The 19,860-nt window shown below is 44.4% G+C and overlaps 1 protein-coding gene across 1 annotated transcript in view; it reads right to left on the reverse strand.

Annotated features, from left to right (window-relative positions):
• Positions 1–12,718: 12,718 nt before the first annotated feature.
• Positions 12,719–19,860, reverse strand: part of LOC134983690 (zinc finger protein 585B-like) — a gene marked incomplete at its 5' end in the record, with an annotated part of 366,847 nt that continues 359,705 nt past the window's right edge. Inside the window, one exon of the mRNA XM_063949347.1 lies at positions 12,719–13,921. Coding sequence (XP_063805417.1) covers positions 13,037–13,921 — 885 coding nt within the window. The remainder of the gene's footprint in view (positions 13,922–19,860) is intronic.

A 19,860-nucleotide genomic window follows, 5' to 3' on the forward strand; every position in this document is an offset into this window, starting at 1 on the left:
ATATATATACATACATACATACAATGGTGCGGCACTTGTGCTGATCTCAGAAATAAATGGACTGTAGTCCTTCTTGCTTCAACGTTTCAATTTATTTCGTCAAATTGTCATCAGGAAGTAATTTAACAATACAAAAACCACATTTATATAGACATACCACATAAAGGAAAAGCATACCTCACGCGGGAAAATCTCCCCAAACACCGGTGTGTGAATAATTCTGACATCATCAATCTCAGACGGAGGTCGATCTCAATGACCTCATCGTAATCGGTTGTCATAGTAACTACCCGAGTAATTTTGTTAGCCGTCAGATATAAATATACCTGACTAACATTTATAAAAACTATAAAAACCTTCACTAACCACCTATAGTGTCACTCATAAAAACAAACAAAGAAAATAGAAAAACGGTACATTGTTACACGGAATGAAAGGAGCTGCCTCATATGCACATGAAGGATATAAGCATGGAATACAAATGGCTTAACCAATCGCAGGAAAAAAGTTAACATGCTGCAAGCATATAATGAGATTTATTACTGTTGTTATAATATAAATGATATAAACTAGTTCGATCTACATGCTATGGATTATTGCAGCTCATTATAAACCGTCACTAACTAGCTCGTACTTATCATTCAAGAGGTGGTTTGCAGCTGTGTCTAATAAACACCTTCCAAACAAAGATCCTAACTATACTTGTCAGAAATCAAAAATAAATAATAAATACCAACATCATCTCTAAAGCAGATTCTAGGAGGCTATTAGTATTCCACCTAAACACTCACTGCAACAACAACTATTACCATATTAAAATAGCCTCACAATTGTTGTTATCGTAAATTGGAGTATGTGATACATTCATTTAACCCCTTTGGGGATAATACATTTAACCTATGTATCCATCTAGCCTCAAGGCGTAACAACTTTAAAGATCTGTTGCCTCCTCGTACACTAGGCAAAACAGTGTCTATCATGCGGTACCTTAAACTAGATAATGTGTGTTTTTTCTCCGCAAAATGTCGAGCTACTGGTTGCTCACCAGTGCCCGATGCGATTGCTGCACGGATTGCCGCTCTGTGATTACCCATGCGTTCTTTAAATTTCGACTCTGTTTTGCCAATATAACTAAGGCCGCATGGGCACACTATCTGGTAGATCACAAAACTGGAATTACAGGTAAAATGATGATTTATCTTATAGGGAGCCCCCGTATGAGGATGGTAAAAAACATCCCGTTAATAAAAACTGACAGGTCACACAAGTACATTTAAAGCAACCAGTTTTCTTTAGGCCAAAGATACCTATTTGGCCCGTTGTTCCTGTCATGTCAGTCTTGACCAATATATCTTTTAAGCTTTTGCCTCGTTTATAGCAAGGCATTATCTTATAATCCTGCAACCCCAGAAGTGAATCACTCTGGATAATATGCCAGTTCTTTTTGGCTGATTTAATTATGCTCTCCGAAGAGGTATTATATGTGCTCACCCATGGGAGATTATTTGTAATATGTTTTCTTTCTGTTTTTTTTATTTAACAAAGAGAATCTATCCATAGCTAGCACACGTTGTTTATCAATTAATAAAGATTTTTTTATTATACCCCCGAGCTATAAATTTCTGTATTAATAAATCAATTTCATGTTCAGCTGTCTTGCAATTACTATTGATCCTGTGTATGCGAATCATTTGGGAATAAGGTAAACTGTTAATCATTGCTCTAGGGTGGCAGCTTTGTGCTTTCAAAAATGTGTTCCTGTCTGTGGGTTTCACATATAAACTTGTATGGATGTTACCCTCAAGAATCATAACTTTAACATCCAAAAAATGAATCGTATTCTGAGACACTTTATGTGTGAATTTAATTGGACTAATTGATAAATTATGAGCCTCAATTAATGATACTAAAGTCGACACATCCCCCTGCCAAACCATAAATAAGTCATCTATGAATCGTGAGTATTGTATAATATGTCTACTTATATTACTGTCTGTAAAAAATAAAGCATTCTCAATCATGAACATAACTATGTTGGCATACGCTGGTGCCATGGAGCTACCCATGTCACAGACTTTTACTGGCAAATAAAATTGATTATTGTATAAGAAAAAATTATTATTCAAAATTAAATCAAACAATTGAAGAATAATCGTCACTTTATCTGTGGAGAAATCACTTTTGGCACGAGAATTTTTCAACCGCCTCAAGACCTAAAGCATGCGGGATCGAGGTGTATAAATTTACCACATCTAAACACACTAACCAATAATCATTATCAAATTTGGTCAGACCTCCAAGTTTTTTAAGAAATGATGTAGTGTCAAGTAAAAAGGAACTTTCTTGTTGAATCAGAGGTTGCAAAAGAGCATCCAATAAAGTCGCCACTGGTTGGAATAAAGAATTTTGTGCCGATACAATCGGGCGCCCAGGTGGAGGGTTTAACCCTTCATGGACTTTTGGAATAGTATAAAAAAATCGGTATAACCGGATGGGCTGGAATCAGAAGCTCTTTTACTTCCTCTGTAATTAAACCACAGTCTAAAGCAATACACAACAAATCAGACAGATGTTGTCTACATAAATTTAAAGGGTTTCTATGTAATCGCTCATATACCTCTGTGTCACCCAGTTGACGTAATACTTCACAATTATAGTCCTGCCAATCCTGCAGGACCAAAGCTCCTCCCTTATCAGCCTGCCTAAATACCAGACTCTGATTCTGTGATAAGGTCTTTAAAGCATCCCTCTCTGAGGGGGTTAAATTAGGATGACATATATTCTTACTACATTTCAAATCAATATTTGTATCATGTTCTAATACACGCATATATGTTTTAATGCTATGATTATGAGATATCGGGTCAAATTTTGACTTTTGTTTAAACTGCCTCAGTTGTTGTGGAATGGACGGTGAACTGTTATCACTAGGACCAAAAAATTCTTTAAGACGCAAACTCCTTGCCAGTTCATATTTTTCAGTGTTCCATTGCAATGTGTCAAGTCCTGTACTAGGTACAAAAGATAGACCCTTTGACAGTACTGAGATTTCACTTTTACTCAAATCATATGATGACAAATTAAATATTATACTTTCTTGTTCGTCGGCGGTCTGCCCCGTCGTCTGGTGCTGCCTTTTGGATTGTCCTCCACGTCTCGTTCTATTTCTTGTGTTTTTCCTAAAGGGCCCGATGGTGTTAATCTGGAACGGGTGTCCAAAGGACTTTCAAACTTTCTGTGTTGTTGTCTTTGTCCATCCTCACTGTTTGACCCTTCGTTCTCCAAAGACGAATCTGTTTCAAAGCGTGTCAGTTTCTTATAGGCAGGTTTTTTCTTATTATTGCATCTAAAGAAGGGACGTTGAGGTTCAGCATGTGTTTTCCCACTCAACCAACGATATACTGAATGTGTGTCATAATCATTTTCTACTTTTGTGCGTTTCTCCTTCTTAAATTGTAGTAATTCACATTTGTATGTAGCACTTTGTTGTTTCAACCGGTCAAGCCAATCAATACTCTGATCTGTAGTGAGTGTAGTTAAATGGACTGGATTCAAATTTAACAATTTTTTCTTTAACCAGTTGTAGCTCTTTTGTGGATTGTTCCACCACTAATATCATGAGGTCCAATGAGCACCGGTTAAGAATGCCGACCCAGCTTTTACAGAATTGTGGATCAAACCGTCCTATTGTAGGACAATTTCGAATCCTAAATCCCTGGGGAATCATTTTACTTTTATAATAATCACTAAGTGACACTCCATGCAAGTAAAAGTCAATCTCCTTTTTCTTGAGACGTAGCAAGTCTCTATATATAATTTCAGGAGTAACAGATTCTGTTTCATCATTAATAGCTGTGTCGTATAATATAGATTCTATCTCTGATTCAGAGAAAGTATAAAGGTTATCCTTGGCATAATGGAATTGTGAGATGAAATCAACATTATCTCCACTTTCGGCCATAATAACAGCTTTCGTGTAGCATAAGAATGCAGCCTCAATCACCGTCAACAATGCACCGTGTTTAAAACCACGGACATAACCTGAATGTCCAGAATGCACAATTCCTTCAAAGCATATCAGATGAAAAAATGGCTGGGTGCCTTGACTGAGTACTCACTTCTGTGGTGTCTACTCGTATGTAAAGCGGCTGTGGTCCGGCACTCCGTGTAAGCCTTGTAATTAACTTTCGCCGGTGCCCTCACGGAAATAGCTTGATATCCATACAATGGTGCGGCACTCGTGCTGATCTCAGAAATAAATGGACTGTAGTCCTTCTTGCTTCAACGTTTCAATTTATTTCGTCAAATTGTCATCAGGAAGTAATTTAACAATACAAAAACCACATTTATATAGACATACCACATAAAGGAAAAGCATACCTCACGCGGGAAAATCTCCCCAAACACCGGTGTGTGAATAATTCTGACATCATCAATCTCAGACAGAGGTCGATCTCTATGACCTCATCGGAATCGGTTGTCATAGTAACTACCCTGAGTAATTTTGTCAGCCGTCAGATATAAATATACCTGACTAACATTTATAAAAACTATAAAAACCTTCACTAACCACCTATAGTGTCACTCATATAAACAAACACACACAATTACCCACAAACCTATATCTATCTATCTATAAATATCTATATATATATATATATAAATATAAGAAGTGGGAGGATAGAGGTGTCGGCGACAAGTGTGGCTAAAAACAGTGGTTTAATATGTTTTAAAATTGAAAGCCAAAAGATATTATACTGGCCCCCTTGAAGAAGTCTGTTGAGACAAAACGCGTTGGCCTGTACTGACCACCCACTGTTTTCAAGTGAAGTTTGATTTCCTATCCTTGTATACTTTTCGTATAGTCTTTTATATGGAAATTTTTCTTGTATTTTAAATAATTTTTTGAAACTGTTTTTACTCTCATATATTAAAATTGACTTTTATAATATCTTTTGGCTTTCAATTTTAAAACATATTAAACCACTGTTTTTAGCCACACTTGTCGCCGGCACCTCTATCCCCCCATTTCTTAAACATTTTAACAATACTATACCAGTGTTGTATTTTTAGGGTTTGGCTGACACCTTTTGATAAGGTTAGGTGGGCCTTTAGCTTTCTTATCGTAAAAATTTTTTTTAATCGAAATCCTATTATTCGTTTACATAGTCTTGCTGATATTTTCACCTCACAAGTGGCACTATACTATCTTTTTGCGCGCACACACACACACACACACACACACACACACACACACACACACACACACACACATATATATTGCTAATAAAGGGAACACTAAAATAACACATCCTAGATCTGAATGAATTAAATATTCTTATTAAATACTTTGTTCTTTACACAGTTGAATGTGCTGATAATAAAATCACACAAAAATTATCACTGGAAATCAAATTTATTAACCCATGGAGGTCTGGATTTGGAGTCACCCTCAAAATTAAAGTGGAAAAACACACTACAGGCTGATCCAACTTTGATGTAATATACTTAAAACAAGTCAAAATGAGGCTCGGTAGTGTGTGTGGCCTCCACGTGCCTGTATGACCTCCCTACAATGCCTGGGCATGCTCCTGATGAGGTGGCGGATGGTCTCGTCCCAGACCTAGACTAAAGCATCCGCCAACTCCTGGACAGTCTGTGGTGCAATGTGGCGTTGGTGGATGGAGCGAGACATGTCCCAGATGTGCTCAATTGGAGTCAGGTCTGGGTGGGCCAGTCCATAGCATCAATGCCTTCGTCTTGCAGGAACTGCTGACACACTCCAGCCACATGAGGTCTAGCATTGTCTTGCATTAGGAGGAACCCAGGGCCAACCGCACCAGCATATGGTCTCACAAGGGGTCTGAGGATCTCAACTCGGTACCTAATGGCAGTCAGGCTACCTCTGGCGAGCACATGGAGGGCTGTGCGGCCACCCAAAGAAATGCCACCCCACACCATTACTGACCCACTGCTAAACTGGTCATGCTGGAGGATGTTGCAGGCAGCAGAACGTTCTCCTTGGCATCTCCAGACTTTGTCATGTCTGTCACATGTGCTCAGTGAGAACCTGCTTTCATCTGTGAAGAGCACAGGGTGCCAGTGGTGAATTTGCCAATCTTGGTGTTCTCTGGCAAATGCCAAACGTCCTGCACGGTGTTAGGCTGTAAGCACAACCCCCACCTGTGGATGTCGGGCCCTCATACCACCCTCATGGAGTCTGTTTCTGATCGTTTGAGTAGACACATGTACATTTGTGGCTTGCTGGAGGTCATTTTGCAGGGCTCTGGCAGTGCTCCTCCTGTTCCTCTTTGCACAAAGGCGGAGGTAGCGGTCCTGCTGCTGGGTTTTTGCCCTCCTACGGCCTCCTCCACGTCTTCTGATGTACTGGCCTGTCTCCTGGTAGCGCCTCCATGCTCTGGACACTACGATGACAGACACAGCAAACCTTCTTGCCACAGCTCGTATTGATGTGCCATCCTGGATGAGCTGCACTACCTGAGCCACTTGTGTGGGTTGTAGACTCCGTCTCACGCTACCACTAGAGTGAAAGCACCGCCAGCTTTCAAAAGTGACCAAAACATCAGCCAGAAAGCATAGGAGCTGAGAAGTGGTCTGTGGTCACCACCTGCAGAACAACTCCTTTATTGGGGGTGTCTTGCTAATTGCCTAAAATTTCCACCTGTTGTCTATTCCATTTGCACAACAGCATGTGAAATTGATTGTCAATCAGTGTTGCCTCCTAAGTGGACAGTTTGATTTCACAGAAGTGTGATTGACTTGGAGTTACATTGTGTTGTTTATATATATATATATATATATATACACACGTAGCAAATAAGGGCGGCACTGGGAGACTTCTCAATGGCGGTGAAACAAATAAGTGCTTTTAATGAGGATAGCAACGTTTCGGGGTTGCAGCCCCTTCGTCAGGATACGGTGTAATGAAAATCAAACAAACTTAAATACCTGTGAACAGTGAGGCCCATCCCGCCGCCTCGAGTCGCGCTGCCCGGTTTCCGGTCCTGACGTCACCCCGCCCACCGGAAGTGACGCGGCTCCGGTACGTCTGGCCGGCGCTCTGAGGCTCTGTAGGTAGGTAACCATGGTGATGATAGCAAACAATAACAAAAAACCAGATACATTGATTTTTAGCAAAAGTGAAAATAACCACTGGCTTACCTATATATTGATAAATACAAGATGTCTGTCGACAATAAAAACATGCAGTGAAGTAACCTTAGCTCATTAACACAGCTAGAACAGTGAGATAATAATACTGTAATATACACCTATACTGTTTGTTTAGGTGTTAGCTACCTTTACTGTGTACATGAAGCGATAAAAAGTGAGAGCCAATGAAACAGATAACTCAACTGATGTTAACACTCCTATCTAAAGATAGCATTTGAGGCTCAACGCTTCATTTAAACCCTTAGGGAATTGCGTGTTTAAGATAAAAATCCATTTAGCTTCAACCTGTTGTAACCTCTTAGAACGGTCCCCCCCACGTAGTGAGAACGGGACCTGATCAATTATCTTATATCTCAAAGTAGCCATCCCATGCTTGGCTAGCATGAAATGGCGAGCCACCGGTTGATCGCTACTGCCAGTCTTAATAGACTCCCGTATGGCATAACGATGCTGTGCCATCCTGGTTTTAAAGGTACAATCAGTTTTACCCACATAAGCTAGTCCACATGGGCATGTCAACAGATAGGACTCTACACGTATTGGACTCTATATATATAAAACACATATATACCCCCACATGTACACACACAGATTACTGTATGGGATTTCAGGGAGCTTAAACAGTATTATGAGAACCATGCTCCCTGCACCTTAGTGCGTCTCACTACAACATAGGCTGCCAAGATATAAAGATGTACCAGAAGTACCACGCTCCATGCACCTTGCTGGAAGTGGGGAGCGCTTATGGAAGCGGCGCTGTTATTCCCTATAGAACACGCTCCCTGCACCTGCTGTATAGCCCACGCTCCCTGCACCAGCTATGTGCTGGGAGCGGCGTGTGGGAGTGGGCAGCGGAGCGGCATGTGGGAGCGCTTATGTGCTGGAAGCGGCGCTATAGAACACGCTCCTCTCTCGGGAGCTGGGGAGCGTCGGCGTGCCTCAGCGGCCGGGCACCTGCGTCAGTGGACGGCATGAGCGGCCAGGTGTAACAGTGTCCGGCCTGTAACAGCGACCGGCATATCTATATGGGCAGCTGGGCGGCGGGCGGCGTGGGTGCTCTGAAAAAGCAGCGCAGTCTCCTACACACGGCGGGCGGCAGCGAGAGCTGACCTCCCCTGCACTGACCTTGCGGCAGCTGTTGGAAGCTACCTGTAACCCGTAGTTGCTCACTATTTATGCCATACCTTGGTTACTATTTCCATATGACCGAGTGCCTCCACCCAAGCAATCTGTATACCAACCCGGGCTTGCTTGGGAAAGCTGTGGCCAGTAGGGATATATATACTGATTCACAGGTAGGTTGGGATTTAAATGTGTTAGTTGACGTTGTTTCCCCTTGTGTTTTCTAGATTCGGATGTCCGTATGACTGATCAACTTGTTCCACTTCAAAAGTAAGTATTTATTAGTAGGACATTAATACAGACATAAAACATAGTAATAACAGGAGGAACACTCCATTATCTTATATTATATATATACCATATATATATAGCTTTATTACAAATCCATACACCACATACTGGTATACTAAGGACAGGTATAATGCTATACCTAAACTGTTACCTTGCATGCAATATAATAACACCTATTAGTAATAAGATTATATTATACGTTATACATGTAGCTACAATAATGTTACATTTTTCACTGCAGTCTACCTTTAACTTTTACGGTATACCATTTGGATAGCGTTGGTGCACAGTTGGGGCCCAATATACTTTATTTACTCACGAAGTACTTGTTGTCTAAGGATGAATGAATAATGAAGAAGGTCTCAAAAAACCCCACAAAGGGTATATATATATATATATATATATATATGTATATATGGATATCTTTACCACCTCGTCGTTACCCCCAATCCAAAGTTGTAGAATGATCGATGCGACAATGGTGACTCCTCAAGCTGACGGTTAATTCTTTTAAGGACTTAAATGATAAATCAAAGGAGAAAAGGGCGGGTCTCTTGTCGTCTCGATGACAATCCTGGATTTCATTGAGAATTAGGAGATTCTGTCCATCCCGGTATTAGAATGTGTATAGTTCTTGAATCTCCTCCCCTATTTATATCTATCCACCGCTTAAATAGTTCTCTCGGGTGGACTACTTATGTTACGTAAGGTCTGATGGATCCGAGCTAATGATAAAGTTACCACCCAGGTAACATTATATCCTTCAACTTTGAGTTAAATAGTATAGTATCTCATCCCTCGTGCAAAGTTCCCACTGGTAGTTTACACCACAATGACTACTTCATAAAGTGACTGGGGAATCCTCCTCTAGGTAATGTATTCCACCACACAACTGATGTAATAAGGTATGTCTGTGTTTCTCTGCCACCAAAGTAGTCCTCAATTACTGACTAGGACCTTTCATATAATCAGATGCTCTATTCCCCTTTCTTTACAGCGTCTGTCACTCAATACTGACCCTCCTCCCCCAGCTCAGGGCTTACTGATCAGTATGGATGATGTCCAAATAGTCACTCCCCCAATTACCTTAGGCTACAGCCTTTATTGCTATTACTTTCAGTGGGAAACACAGCCCGATATTACTTTGACCTGGGTCCAGCGCTTATCCCTTCAGCGACTCCTCTCAGTTCTTTCCGTCCGCTTCTCCTCAGCGTCTCCGTCACTCGGATCTCCGCTTCGCTTCAATCGGTGCTCTCCCTGCTCCTGATGCCGTAGTCCAGTCCTCCTGGTCCCGGGGTCACTAACGATTCCGGTCACGGTCAGGCATCTCCCAGCCCCGATCTCCTCAGCGGTGACTCCGTCTCTCTCTCTCTAGCCGCTTCCCTCCTGTCAGCCCCTTCTCTTGCCGCTCTCTCTACCTCTTCAACGGCTCATCATCCTGGCACCCACTACCCGGCACGAGGGCTTCTAGAAAAGTCTCACTAGCCCTTCTCGTGCCAAAGTGTCCTGGTATTAATTCTAATAGTCTACATTACACTGTATTTACCAACCACCATCCACCCTCCTTTATAAACAATTCAGGGATACAATATACATCTTAAATATATTTCATGTATTTACACATTAATTAAATAATTAATATATATTTATTCTAATTTTCAGAGAATTTATACTCTAAAACATCTCATTATAAACAAATAGTTTAGGGGGCTACATTCCGTATGCGGCTTCCGCCACTCAGTTCTCCTGGCGGCAGCGGCGCTGTAAGCGTCCTTAGATAGAAAACAACTCCTGTTTGAAATCTCCTCCACCCAGCGCCTCTGGAGTCATCATGTGGAGGAGATGGCCGCTCAATCCTGGACCTCACTTCTCTGTAAGTGGGAAAGGATCATATGCTGCCTGGCTGACACGGCCGTGCTTCTCCTACAAGCGCTCCCACGTGTCAGCAGCGGCTGGAGGGAGTACAATCCCGGACCCACACTTATTAGTAAGTGGGGAATGAATTGTCTGTAAAATAAAATAAAAAAATGAACGTGTAAAAAAGTTAAATCAAAATGGAGCCTTAAGCTCATGATGTGCTTCCCTGAGGCACATAAAAAACATTGAGGATCTTGGGAGTATGGAAGAGGGAAGAGGAGGGTTACACATTTAAATATTTAAATGTGCCTCCCCTGCTAATGCACCGTCCATATCCCTAAGAGTACTCCAGTGACCCCTAGTGGATGAAAAAGAAATATACAACCACAGCGCTTTTATCCAATATGAAGTCCGCAGACCTCAACACAGTATGTGCTCCCCTCTCCTTCTATAACACCCTGGTACTTGTAACATCGATGTGTGAGAAGCAGCGTTCAGGATCAGCACTCCGGCATCTCTGCAGGAGAAAATGGCGCCCAATGAGTGTTACTGGCAAGTCTGAGGAGAATCCCCGCCCCCTGTAATGGCGCGATTCTACCTCAGTAATACAATATTTATACGGGCAGGGGTATGTACATCAGTGGCTCACATGTATGTACTGTTATGCCAGTGAGAGTAAGGATTTTACCATGTTCCCCAGAGCGCGCCCCCCCTGTGCGCAGTGTCCCATGCTGCGCTGGTACCTTTATGCCGCCATGAATACCGGAGGACCCCTCTCGGCAGGTCTCCGGTAAATACTCACCAGCCTTCTGACTTCTGGCTCTGTAAGGGGGTGGCGGCAGTGCTGTGGGAGTAAGCGCTGGCCAGGCTTGGGCTGTGTTCAGTACCCTTCAGGAGCTAATGGTGTCCTGTCAGCGGAAGCAGAACCATTGAACTAATTGAGAAGTTATTCCTACTTCCCCCCCTAAGTCCCACGAAGCAGGGAAGCTGTTGCCAGCAGCTTCCCTGTACAATAATAAACCTAACAAAGTATTTTTCCAGCAAAGCTCTGTAGAGCTCCACTGGTGTGCATCCAGTCTACCGGGCACATTTTCACACTGAGGTCTGGACGAGGGGCATAGAGGGAGGAGCCATTTCACACTGCTAAAAATTCTTAAAGTGCCGAAGGCTCCTGCGGAACCATCTATACCCCATGATACTGAAATGGACCCCAGCATCCTCTAGGACGTAAGAGAAATTGCGATTGCTTCACAATTTCTGTTTAATCTTCACAGCTTAGCTTGCCCCCCGTTTGTCCGCATCCCGTTCGCTCCACACCGCACTTGCAATGCTCTATTTTCTCCCTGGAAACGGAGCATTGCCCCCCACCCCATGACCGTCTCTGCCTGATTAACACGGAGCAATCGCATTTTCTGCGCCCCCCCCCCCCCCCCCCGCAGAGAATGCAGACACATGCGCAGGACGGGCGCAGTGGATGCGCCCGCAACTTTTTCTCAATACTTCCATTTGGATCGCACACTGCAACCCAACCTGAATTAGGCCCAGAGTCACCATCTTACAGGCAGCCGGTGAAGGGAGCAGAGAATGGGTGTTATGTGGCAGGGACGGGCTGGTTAGGTAACAGACTGGCTGCTGCATTCTGTACAAGCTACAAGCGGTGCAATTCTTTTGCTGGGAGACCCAGGTAGAGGACATTGCAGTAGTCTATGTGTGATGATACAAGTGCATGTATGACTGTAGGTAGATCTTCTGAGGGAAAGAAGTGCTGGAGTCTGGCTATGTTCCTCAGATGAGGATCTGATTGTGGCTGATACCTGATGTGTAAGTGTCACTCCACCATCCAGGACACCAAGATTCCGCACAGGATCAGTATTTTGTAACTCTGAACCCACAAGCGGAAGTCTGGTTGGTTTGCAAAGCTGAGCTGTAGCCCTGCGCTTTGTTGGTGAGCTTCTATCATAAGGACTTGTTTCGCCAGGACTGAGTCACAGCCAACTGGCATCACCCACACCTGAAGCTCAGCTATACAACTATTTAGGATTGGGACTGGTTTCTCAGTATCTGGAGCAAAAGACAGGTCATCTGCATAGCAGTGGTAGATGTGGACATGACATTTGATTATTTCACCCAGTGGTAACATGTATACTGCAAAAAGCATAGAAGATAGGTTAAGAACATTGAAGAACATTACATGGCAAGTAGTATACTCCAGAAGACTAAAATGGTTCCTCATACAAAGAAAAGGTTGCAGGTGCACAATTCAAACATTACCAATTTATTAATAATAATCATTGCAATAAAATTTTGCATTTTAAGCGAGGTTCTTCGCATAGTTATAGGATTGGGACTGGTTTCTCAGTATCTGGAGCAAAAGACAGGTCATCTGCATAGCAGTGGTAGATGAGGGCATGACATCTGATTATTTCACTCAGTGGTAACATGTATATTGCAAAAAGCATAGAAGATAGGATAAGAACCTTGAAGAACAACACATGGCAATGATAAGTATACTCCAGAAGATTAAAATGGTTCCTCACCTGAATGATGTCTATTGTGTCCAACAAGAGCTGATTTATTTCTCAGAACCAGGAAATGCCTTCTCACCTGTGTGACTTCTCTGATGTCTAACAAGATGTGATTTCCGGATAAAACATTTCCCACACTCAGAGCAAGAAAACGGCTTCTCACCTGTGTGACTTCTGTTATGTCTAACAAGATCTGATTTGCGTGCAAAACATTTTCCACACTCAGAACATGGAAATGGCTTCTCACCTGTGTGACTTCGCTGATGTATAACAAGTTGTGTTTTCGAGGTAAAACATTTCCCGCACTCAGAGCAAGGAAATGGATTCTCACCTCTGTGACTTTGCTGATGTGCAACAAGTTGTGATTTCCGTTCAAAACATTTCCCACACTCAGAGCAAGAAAATGGCCTCTCACCTGTGTGACTTCTGTTATGTCTAACAAGATCTGATTTGCGTGCAAAACATTTTCCACACTCAGAACATGGAAATGGCTTCTCACCTGTGTGACTTCGCTGATGTGTAACAAGTTGTGATTTCTGTGCAAAATATTTCCCACACTCAGAGCAAGAAAATGGCTTCACACCTGTGTGACATCTCTGGTGTATAACAAGAACTGATTTGCATGCAAAACATTTCCCACACTCAGAACATGGAAATGGATTCTCACCTGTGTGACTTCGCTGATGTGTAACTAGTTGTGATTTCTGGATAAAACATTTCCCGCACTCAGAGCAAGAAAATGGCTTCTCACCTGTGTGACTTCTCTGATGTGTAATAAGATATGATTTCTGGATAAAACATTTCCCGCACTCAGAGCAAGAAAATGGCTTCTCACCTGTGTGACTTCTCTGATGTGTAATAAAATATGATTTCTGTGTAAAACATTTCCCACACTCAGAGCAAGAAAATGGCTTCTCACCTGTGTGACTTCTCTGATGTATAACAAGATTTGCTTTCAATGTAAAACATTTCCCACACTCAGAGCAAGAAAATGGCCTCTCACCTGTGTGACTTCTCTGATGTGTAACAAGATTTGCTTTCAATGTAAAACATTTCCCACACTCAGAACATGGAAATGGCCTCTCACCTGCCTTAGCTGCCTGATGGGTGATAAGCTTTGTGTTCTGTGTAAAACATTTGGCATCTACAGAACAGGGAAACACTGTATCTACTGTCAGAGCTGTAACAGATGCACCAATATCAGAGTGATCAGGAGAACATTTCCCAGGATCAGAGGAATCAGCTGATAGAGCTGGATGTATCATTGTGGTAATGGGGTTATCTCCTGGAGAATCCTGTCTACTGTCATTATCTTTTATTTCACAATCCGGGGATAACATTAGATGTCCTTCTGAGATATTCCTGCTTGTGTGTCCATCTGCTGGAAATAAAATACATTATGGAAATGTGAAATTTTCTGTAACAATATATATCTTGTAAACAATAGGAGAAGACGACTCTCTGGGACACTTAATTGTAAATGTGTGTGTATAATAAAACATAACTTTTAATGAAGGCTTTATAATATTGTGTCTCAGACTATCATTGTGTCCACCCTCCTGAGAACACTCACAATAACAAATGTAATAATAAGAATTTACTTACTGATAATTCTATTTCTCGTAGTCCGTAGTGGATGCTGGGAACTCCGTAAGGACCATGGGGAATAGCGGCTCCGCAGGAGACTGGGCACAAATAGAAAGCTTTAGTACTACCTGGTGTGCACTGGCTCCTTCCCCTATGACCCTCCTCCAAGCCTCAGTTAGGATACTGTGCCCGGACGAGCGTACACAATAAGGAAGGATTTTGAATCCCGGGTAAGACTCATACCAGCCACACAAATCACACCGTATAACTTGTGATCTGAACCCAGTTAACAGTATGATAACCAGAGGAGCCTCTAGAAAAGATGGCTCACTACAACAATAACCCGATTTAGTTACAAGTATTGCAGACAATCCGCACTTGGGATGGGCGCCCAGCATCCACTACGGACTACGAGAAATAGAATTATCGGTAAGTAAATTCTTATTTTCTCTGACGTCCTAGTGGATGCTGGGATCTCCGTAAGGACCATGGGGATTATACCAAAGCTCCAAAACGGGCGGGAGAGTGCGGATGACTCTGCAGCACCGAATGAGAGAACTCCAGGTCCTCCTCAGCCAGGGTATCAAATTTGTAGAATTTTGCAAACGTGATTGCCCCTGACCAAGTAGCTGCTCGGCAAAGTTGCAAAGCCGAGACCCCTCGGGCAGCCGCCCAAGATGAGCCCACCTTCCTTGTGGAATGGGCATTCACAGATTTTGGCTGTGGCAGGCCTGCCACCGTATGTGTAAGCTGAATTGTACTACAAATCCAACGAGCAATAGTCTGCTTAGAAGCAGGAGAACCCAGCTTATTGGGTGCATACAGGATAAACAGCGAGTCAGATTTCCTGACTCCAGCCGTCCTGGAAACATAACATCTAGCAACTTGGAGTCCTCCAAGTCCCTAGTAGCCGCAGGCACCACAATAGGTTGGTTCAGGTGAAAAGCTGACACCACCTTAGGGAGAAAATGAGGACGAGTCATCAGTTCTGCCCTGTCCGAATGGAAAATCAGATATGGGCTTTTGCAAGATAAAGCTGCCAACTCTGATACGCGCCTGGCCGAAGCCAGGGCCAACAGCATGGCCACTTTCCATGTGAGATATTTCAAATCCACGGATTTGAGCGGCTCAAACCAATGTGATTTGAGGAATCCCAAGACTACATTGAGATCCCAAGGTGCCACTGGAAGCACAAAAAGGAGGCTGTATATGCAGCACTCCCTTTACAAATGTCTGGACTTCAGGAACTGAAGCCAGTTCTTTTTAGAAGAAAATCGACAGGGCCGAAATTTGAACCTTAATGGACCCCAATTTGAGGCCCATAGACACTCCTGTTTGCAGGAAATGCAGGAATCGACCCAGTTGAAAATTCCTCCGTTGGGGCCTTCCTGGCCTCGCACCACGCAACATATTTTCGCCAAATGCGGTGATAATGTTTTGCGGTCACATCCTTCCTGGCTTTGATCAGGGTAGGAATGACTTCCTCCGGAATGCCTTTTTCCTTTAGGATCCGGCGTTCAACCGCCATGCCGTCAAACGCAGCCGCGGTAAGTCTTGAAACAGACAGGGACCTTGCTGGAGCAGGTCCCTTCTTAGAGGCAAAGGCCACGGGTCCTCTGTGAGCATCTCTTGAAGTTCTGTATACCAAGTCCTTCTTGGCCAATCCGGAGCCACGAGTATGGTTCTTACTCCTCTGCGCCTTATAATCCTCAGAACCTTGGGTAAGAGAGGCAGAGGAGGGAACACATACACTGACTGGTATACCCACGGTGTTACCAGAGCGTCCACAGCTATTGCCTGAGGGTCCCTTGACCTGGCGCAATACCTGTCCAATTTTTTGTTGAGGCGGGACGCCATCATGTCCACCTTTGGTTTTTTCCAACGGTTCACATTTATGTGGGCGACTGCCGTGATGTTGTCCAACTGGATCAACACCGACTGACCCTGAAGCAGAGGCCTTGCGAGGCTTAGAGCATTGTAAATGGCCCCTAGCTCCAGTATATTTATGTGAAGTGTTGTCTCCAGGCTTGACCACAAGCCCTGGAAATTTCTTCCTTGTGTGACTGCTCCCCAGCCTCTCAGGCTGGCATCCGTGGTCACCAGGACCCAGTCCTGAATGCCGAATCTGCGGCCCTCTAGAAGATGAGCACTCTGCAACCACCACAGAAGAGACACCCTTGTCTTTGGGGACAGGGTTATCCGCTGATGCATCTGAAGATGCGATCCGGACCATTTGTCCAGCAGATCCCACTGAAATGTTCTTGCGTGGAATCTGCCGAATGGAATTGCTTCGTAGGAAGCCACCATTTTTCCCAGGACCCTTGTGCATTGATGCACTGAGACCTGGCCTGGTTTTAGGAGGTTTCTGACTAGCTCGGATAACTCCCTGGCTTACTCCTCCGGGAGAAACACCTTTTTCTGGACTGTGTCCAGGATCATCCCTAGGAACAGAAGACGTGTCGTCGGAATCAGCTGCGATTTTGGGATATTGAGAATCCACCCGTGCTGCCGCAGCACTACTTGAGATAGTGCTAATCCGACTACCAACTGTTGCCTGGATCTTGCCCTTATCAGGAGATCGTCCAAGTAAGGGATATTTAAAACACCTTTTCTTCGAAGAAGAATCATCATTTCGGCCATTACCTTGGTAAAGACCCGGGGTGCCGTGGATAATCCAAACGGCAGCGTCTGAAACTGATAGTGACAGTTTTGTACCACAAACCTGAGATACCCTTGATGAGAAGGGTAAATGGGGACATGGAGGTAGGCATCTTTGATGTCCAGAGACCCCATATAGTCCCCCTCTTCCAGGTTCGCGATCACTGCCCTGAGTGACTCCATCTTGAATTTGAACCTTTGTATGTAAGTGTTCAAAGACTTCAGATTTAAAATAGGTCTCACCGAGCCGTCCGGCTTCGGTACCACAAACAGCGTGGAATAATACCCCTTCCCTTGTTGTAGTAGGGGTACCTTGATTATCACTTGCTGGGAATACAGCTTGTGAATTGCCGCCAATACTGCCTCCCTGTCGGAGGGAGACGTTGGTAAAGCAGACTTCAGGAAACGACGAGGGAGAGACGTCTTGAACTCCAATTTGTACCCCTGAGATACTACCTGAAGGATCCAGGGGTCCACTTGCGAGTGAGCCCACTGCGCGCTGAAATTCTTGAGACGGGCCCCCACCGTGCCTGAGTCCGTTTGTAAGGCCCCAGCGTCATGCTGAGGACTTGGCAGAAGCGGGAGAGGGCTTCTGTTCCTGGGAAGTGGCTGTCTGTTGCAGTCTTTTCCCCTTTCCTCTGCCCCGGGGCAGAAATGAGGAACCTTTTGTCCGCTTGCCCTTATGGGGACGAAAGGACTGAGCCTGATAAGACGGCGTCTTTTTATGCTGAGAGGCGACCTGGGGTAAAAAAGTGGATTTCCCAGCAGTTGCCGTGGCCACTAGGTCCGATAGACCGACCCCAAATAACTCCTCCCCTTTATAAGGCAATACTTCCATATGCCGTTTAGAATCCGCATCACCTGACCACTGTCGCGTCCATAACCCTCTTCTGGCAGAAATGGACAGCGCACTCACTCTTGATGCCAGAGTGCAAATATCCCTCTGTGCATCTCGCATATATAGCAATGCATCTTTTAAATGCTCTATAGTCAGCAATGTACTGTCCCTATCCAGGGTATCAATATTTTCAGTCAGGGAATCCGACCAAGCCACCCCAGCGCTGCACATCCAGGCTGAGGCGATTGCTGGTCGCAGTATAACACCAGTATGTGTGTATATACATTTCAGGGTATTCTCCAGTTTTCTTGTCACCTGGTTCCTTGAGGGCGGCCGTATCAGGAGACGGTAACGCCACTTGTTTTGATAAGCGTGTGAGCGCTTTATCCACCCTAGGGGGTGTTTCCCAACGCGCCCTAACCTCTGGCGGGAAAGGGTATAATGCCAATAATTTTTTAGAAATTATCAGTTTTTTATCGGGGGAAACCCACGCTTCATCACACACCTCATTTAATTCATCTGATTCAGGAAAAACTACGGGTAGTTTTTTCACACCCCACATAATACCCTTTTTAGTGGTACTTGCAGTATCAGAAATTTTTTAAAACCTCTTTCATTGCCGTGATCATGTAACGTGTGGCCCTACTGGAAGTCACGTTTGTCTCCTCACCGTCGACACTGGAGTCAGTATCCGTGTCGACGTCTGTATCTACCATCTGAGGTAACGGGCGTTTTAGAGCCCCTGATGGTTTCTGAGACGCCTGGACAGGCACAAGCTGAGTAGCCGGCTGTCTCATGTCATCAACTGTCTTTTGTAAAGAGCTGACACTGTCACGTAAATCCTTCCATAAAGCCATCCACTCAGGTGTCGACTCCCTAGGGGGTGACCTCACCATTACAGGCAATTGCTCCGCCTCCACATCATTTTCCTCCTCATACATGTCGACACAAACGTACCGACACACAGCACACACACAGGGAATGCTCTGATAGAGGACAGGACCCCACTAGCCCTTTGGGGAGACAGAGGGAGAGTATGCCAGCACACACCAGAGCGCTATATATATACAGGGATAACCTTATATAAGTGTTTCTCCCTTTATAGCTGCTGTATTGTTAATATTACGCCAATTAGTGCCCCCCTCTCTTTTTTACCCTGTTTCTGTAGTGCAGGACTGCAGGGGAGAGTCAGGGAGACATCCTTCCAGCGGAGCTGTGAGGGAAAATGGTGCCTGTGTGCTGAGGAGATAGGCTCCGCCCCCTTCACGGCGGCCTTTTCTCCCGCTTTTTTTCGGAAAACTGGCAGGGGTTAAAATTCATCCATATAGCCCTGGGGGTTATATGTGATGCATTTTCGCCAGCCAAGGTGTTTTTATTGCTGCTCAGGGCGCCCCCCCCCCCCCCCCCCAGCGCCCTGCACCCTCAGTGACTGGAGCGTGAAGTGTGCTGAGAAGCAATGGCGCACAGCTGCGGTGCTGTGCGCTACCTTGTGGAAGACAGGATGTCTTCTGCCGCCGATTTTCCGAACCTCTTCTTGCTTCTGGCTCTGTAAGGGGGCCGGCGGCGCGGCTCTGGGACCGGACTCCATGGCTGGGCCTGTGTTCGATCCCTCTGGAGCTAATGGTGTCCAGTAGCCTAAGAAGCCCAATCCACTCTGCACGCAGGTGAGTTTGCTTCTTCTCCCCTTAGTCCCTCGATGCAGTGAGCCTGTTGCCAGCAGGTCTCACTGAAAATAAAAAACCTAAAACTAAACTTTTCACTATGCAGCTCAGGAGAGCCCCTAGTGTG

Source organism: Pseudophryne corroboree (assembly GCF_028390025.1).
Source record: "Pseudophryne corroboree isolate aPseCor3 chromosome 3 unlocalized genomic scaffold, aPseCor3.hap2 SUPER_3_unloc_21, whole genome shotgun sequence".
In the NCBI taxonomy this organism is placed as follows: Eukaryota; Metazoa; Chordata; class Amphibia; order Anura; family Myobatrachidae; genus Pseudophryne; species Pseudophryne corroboree.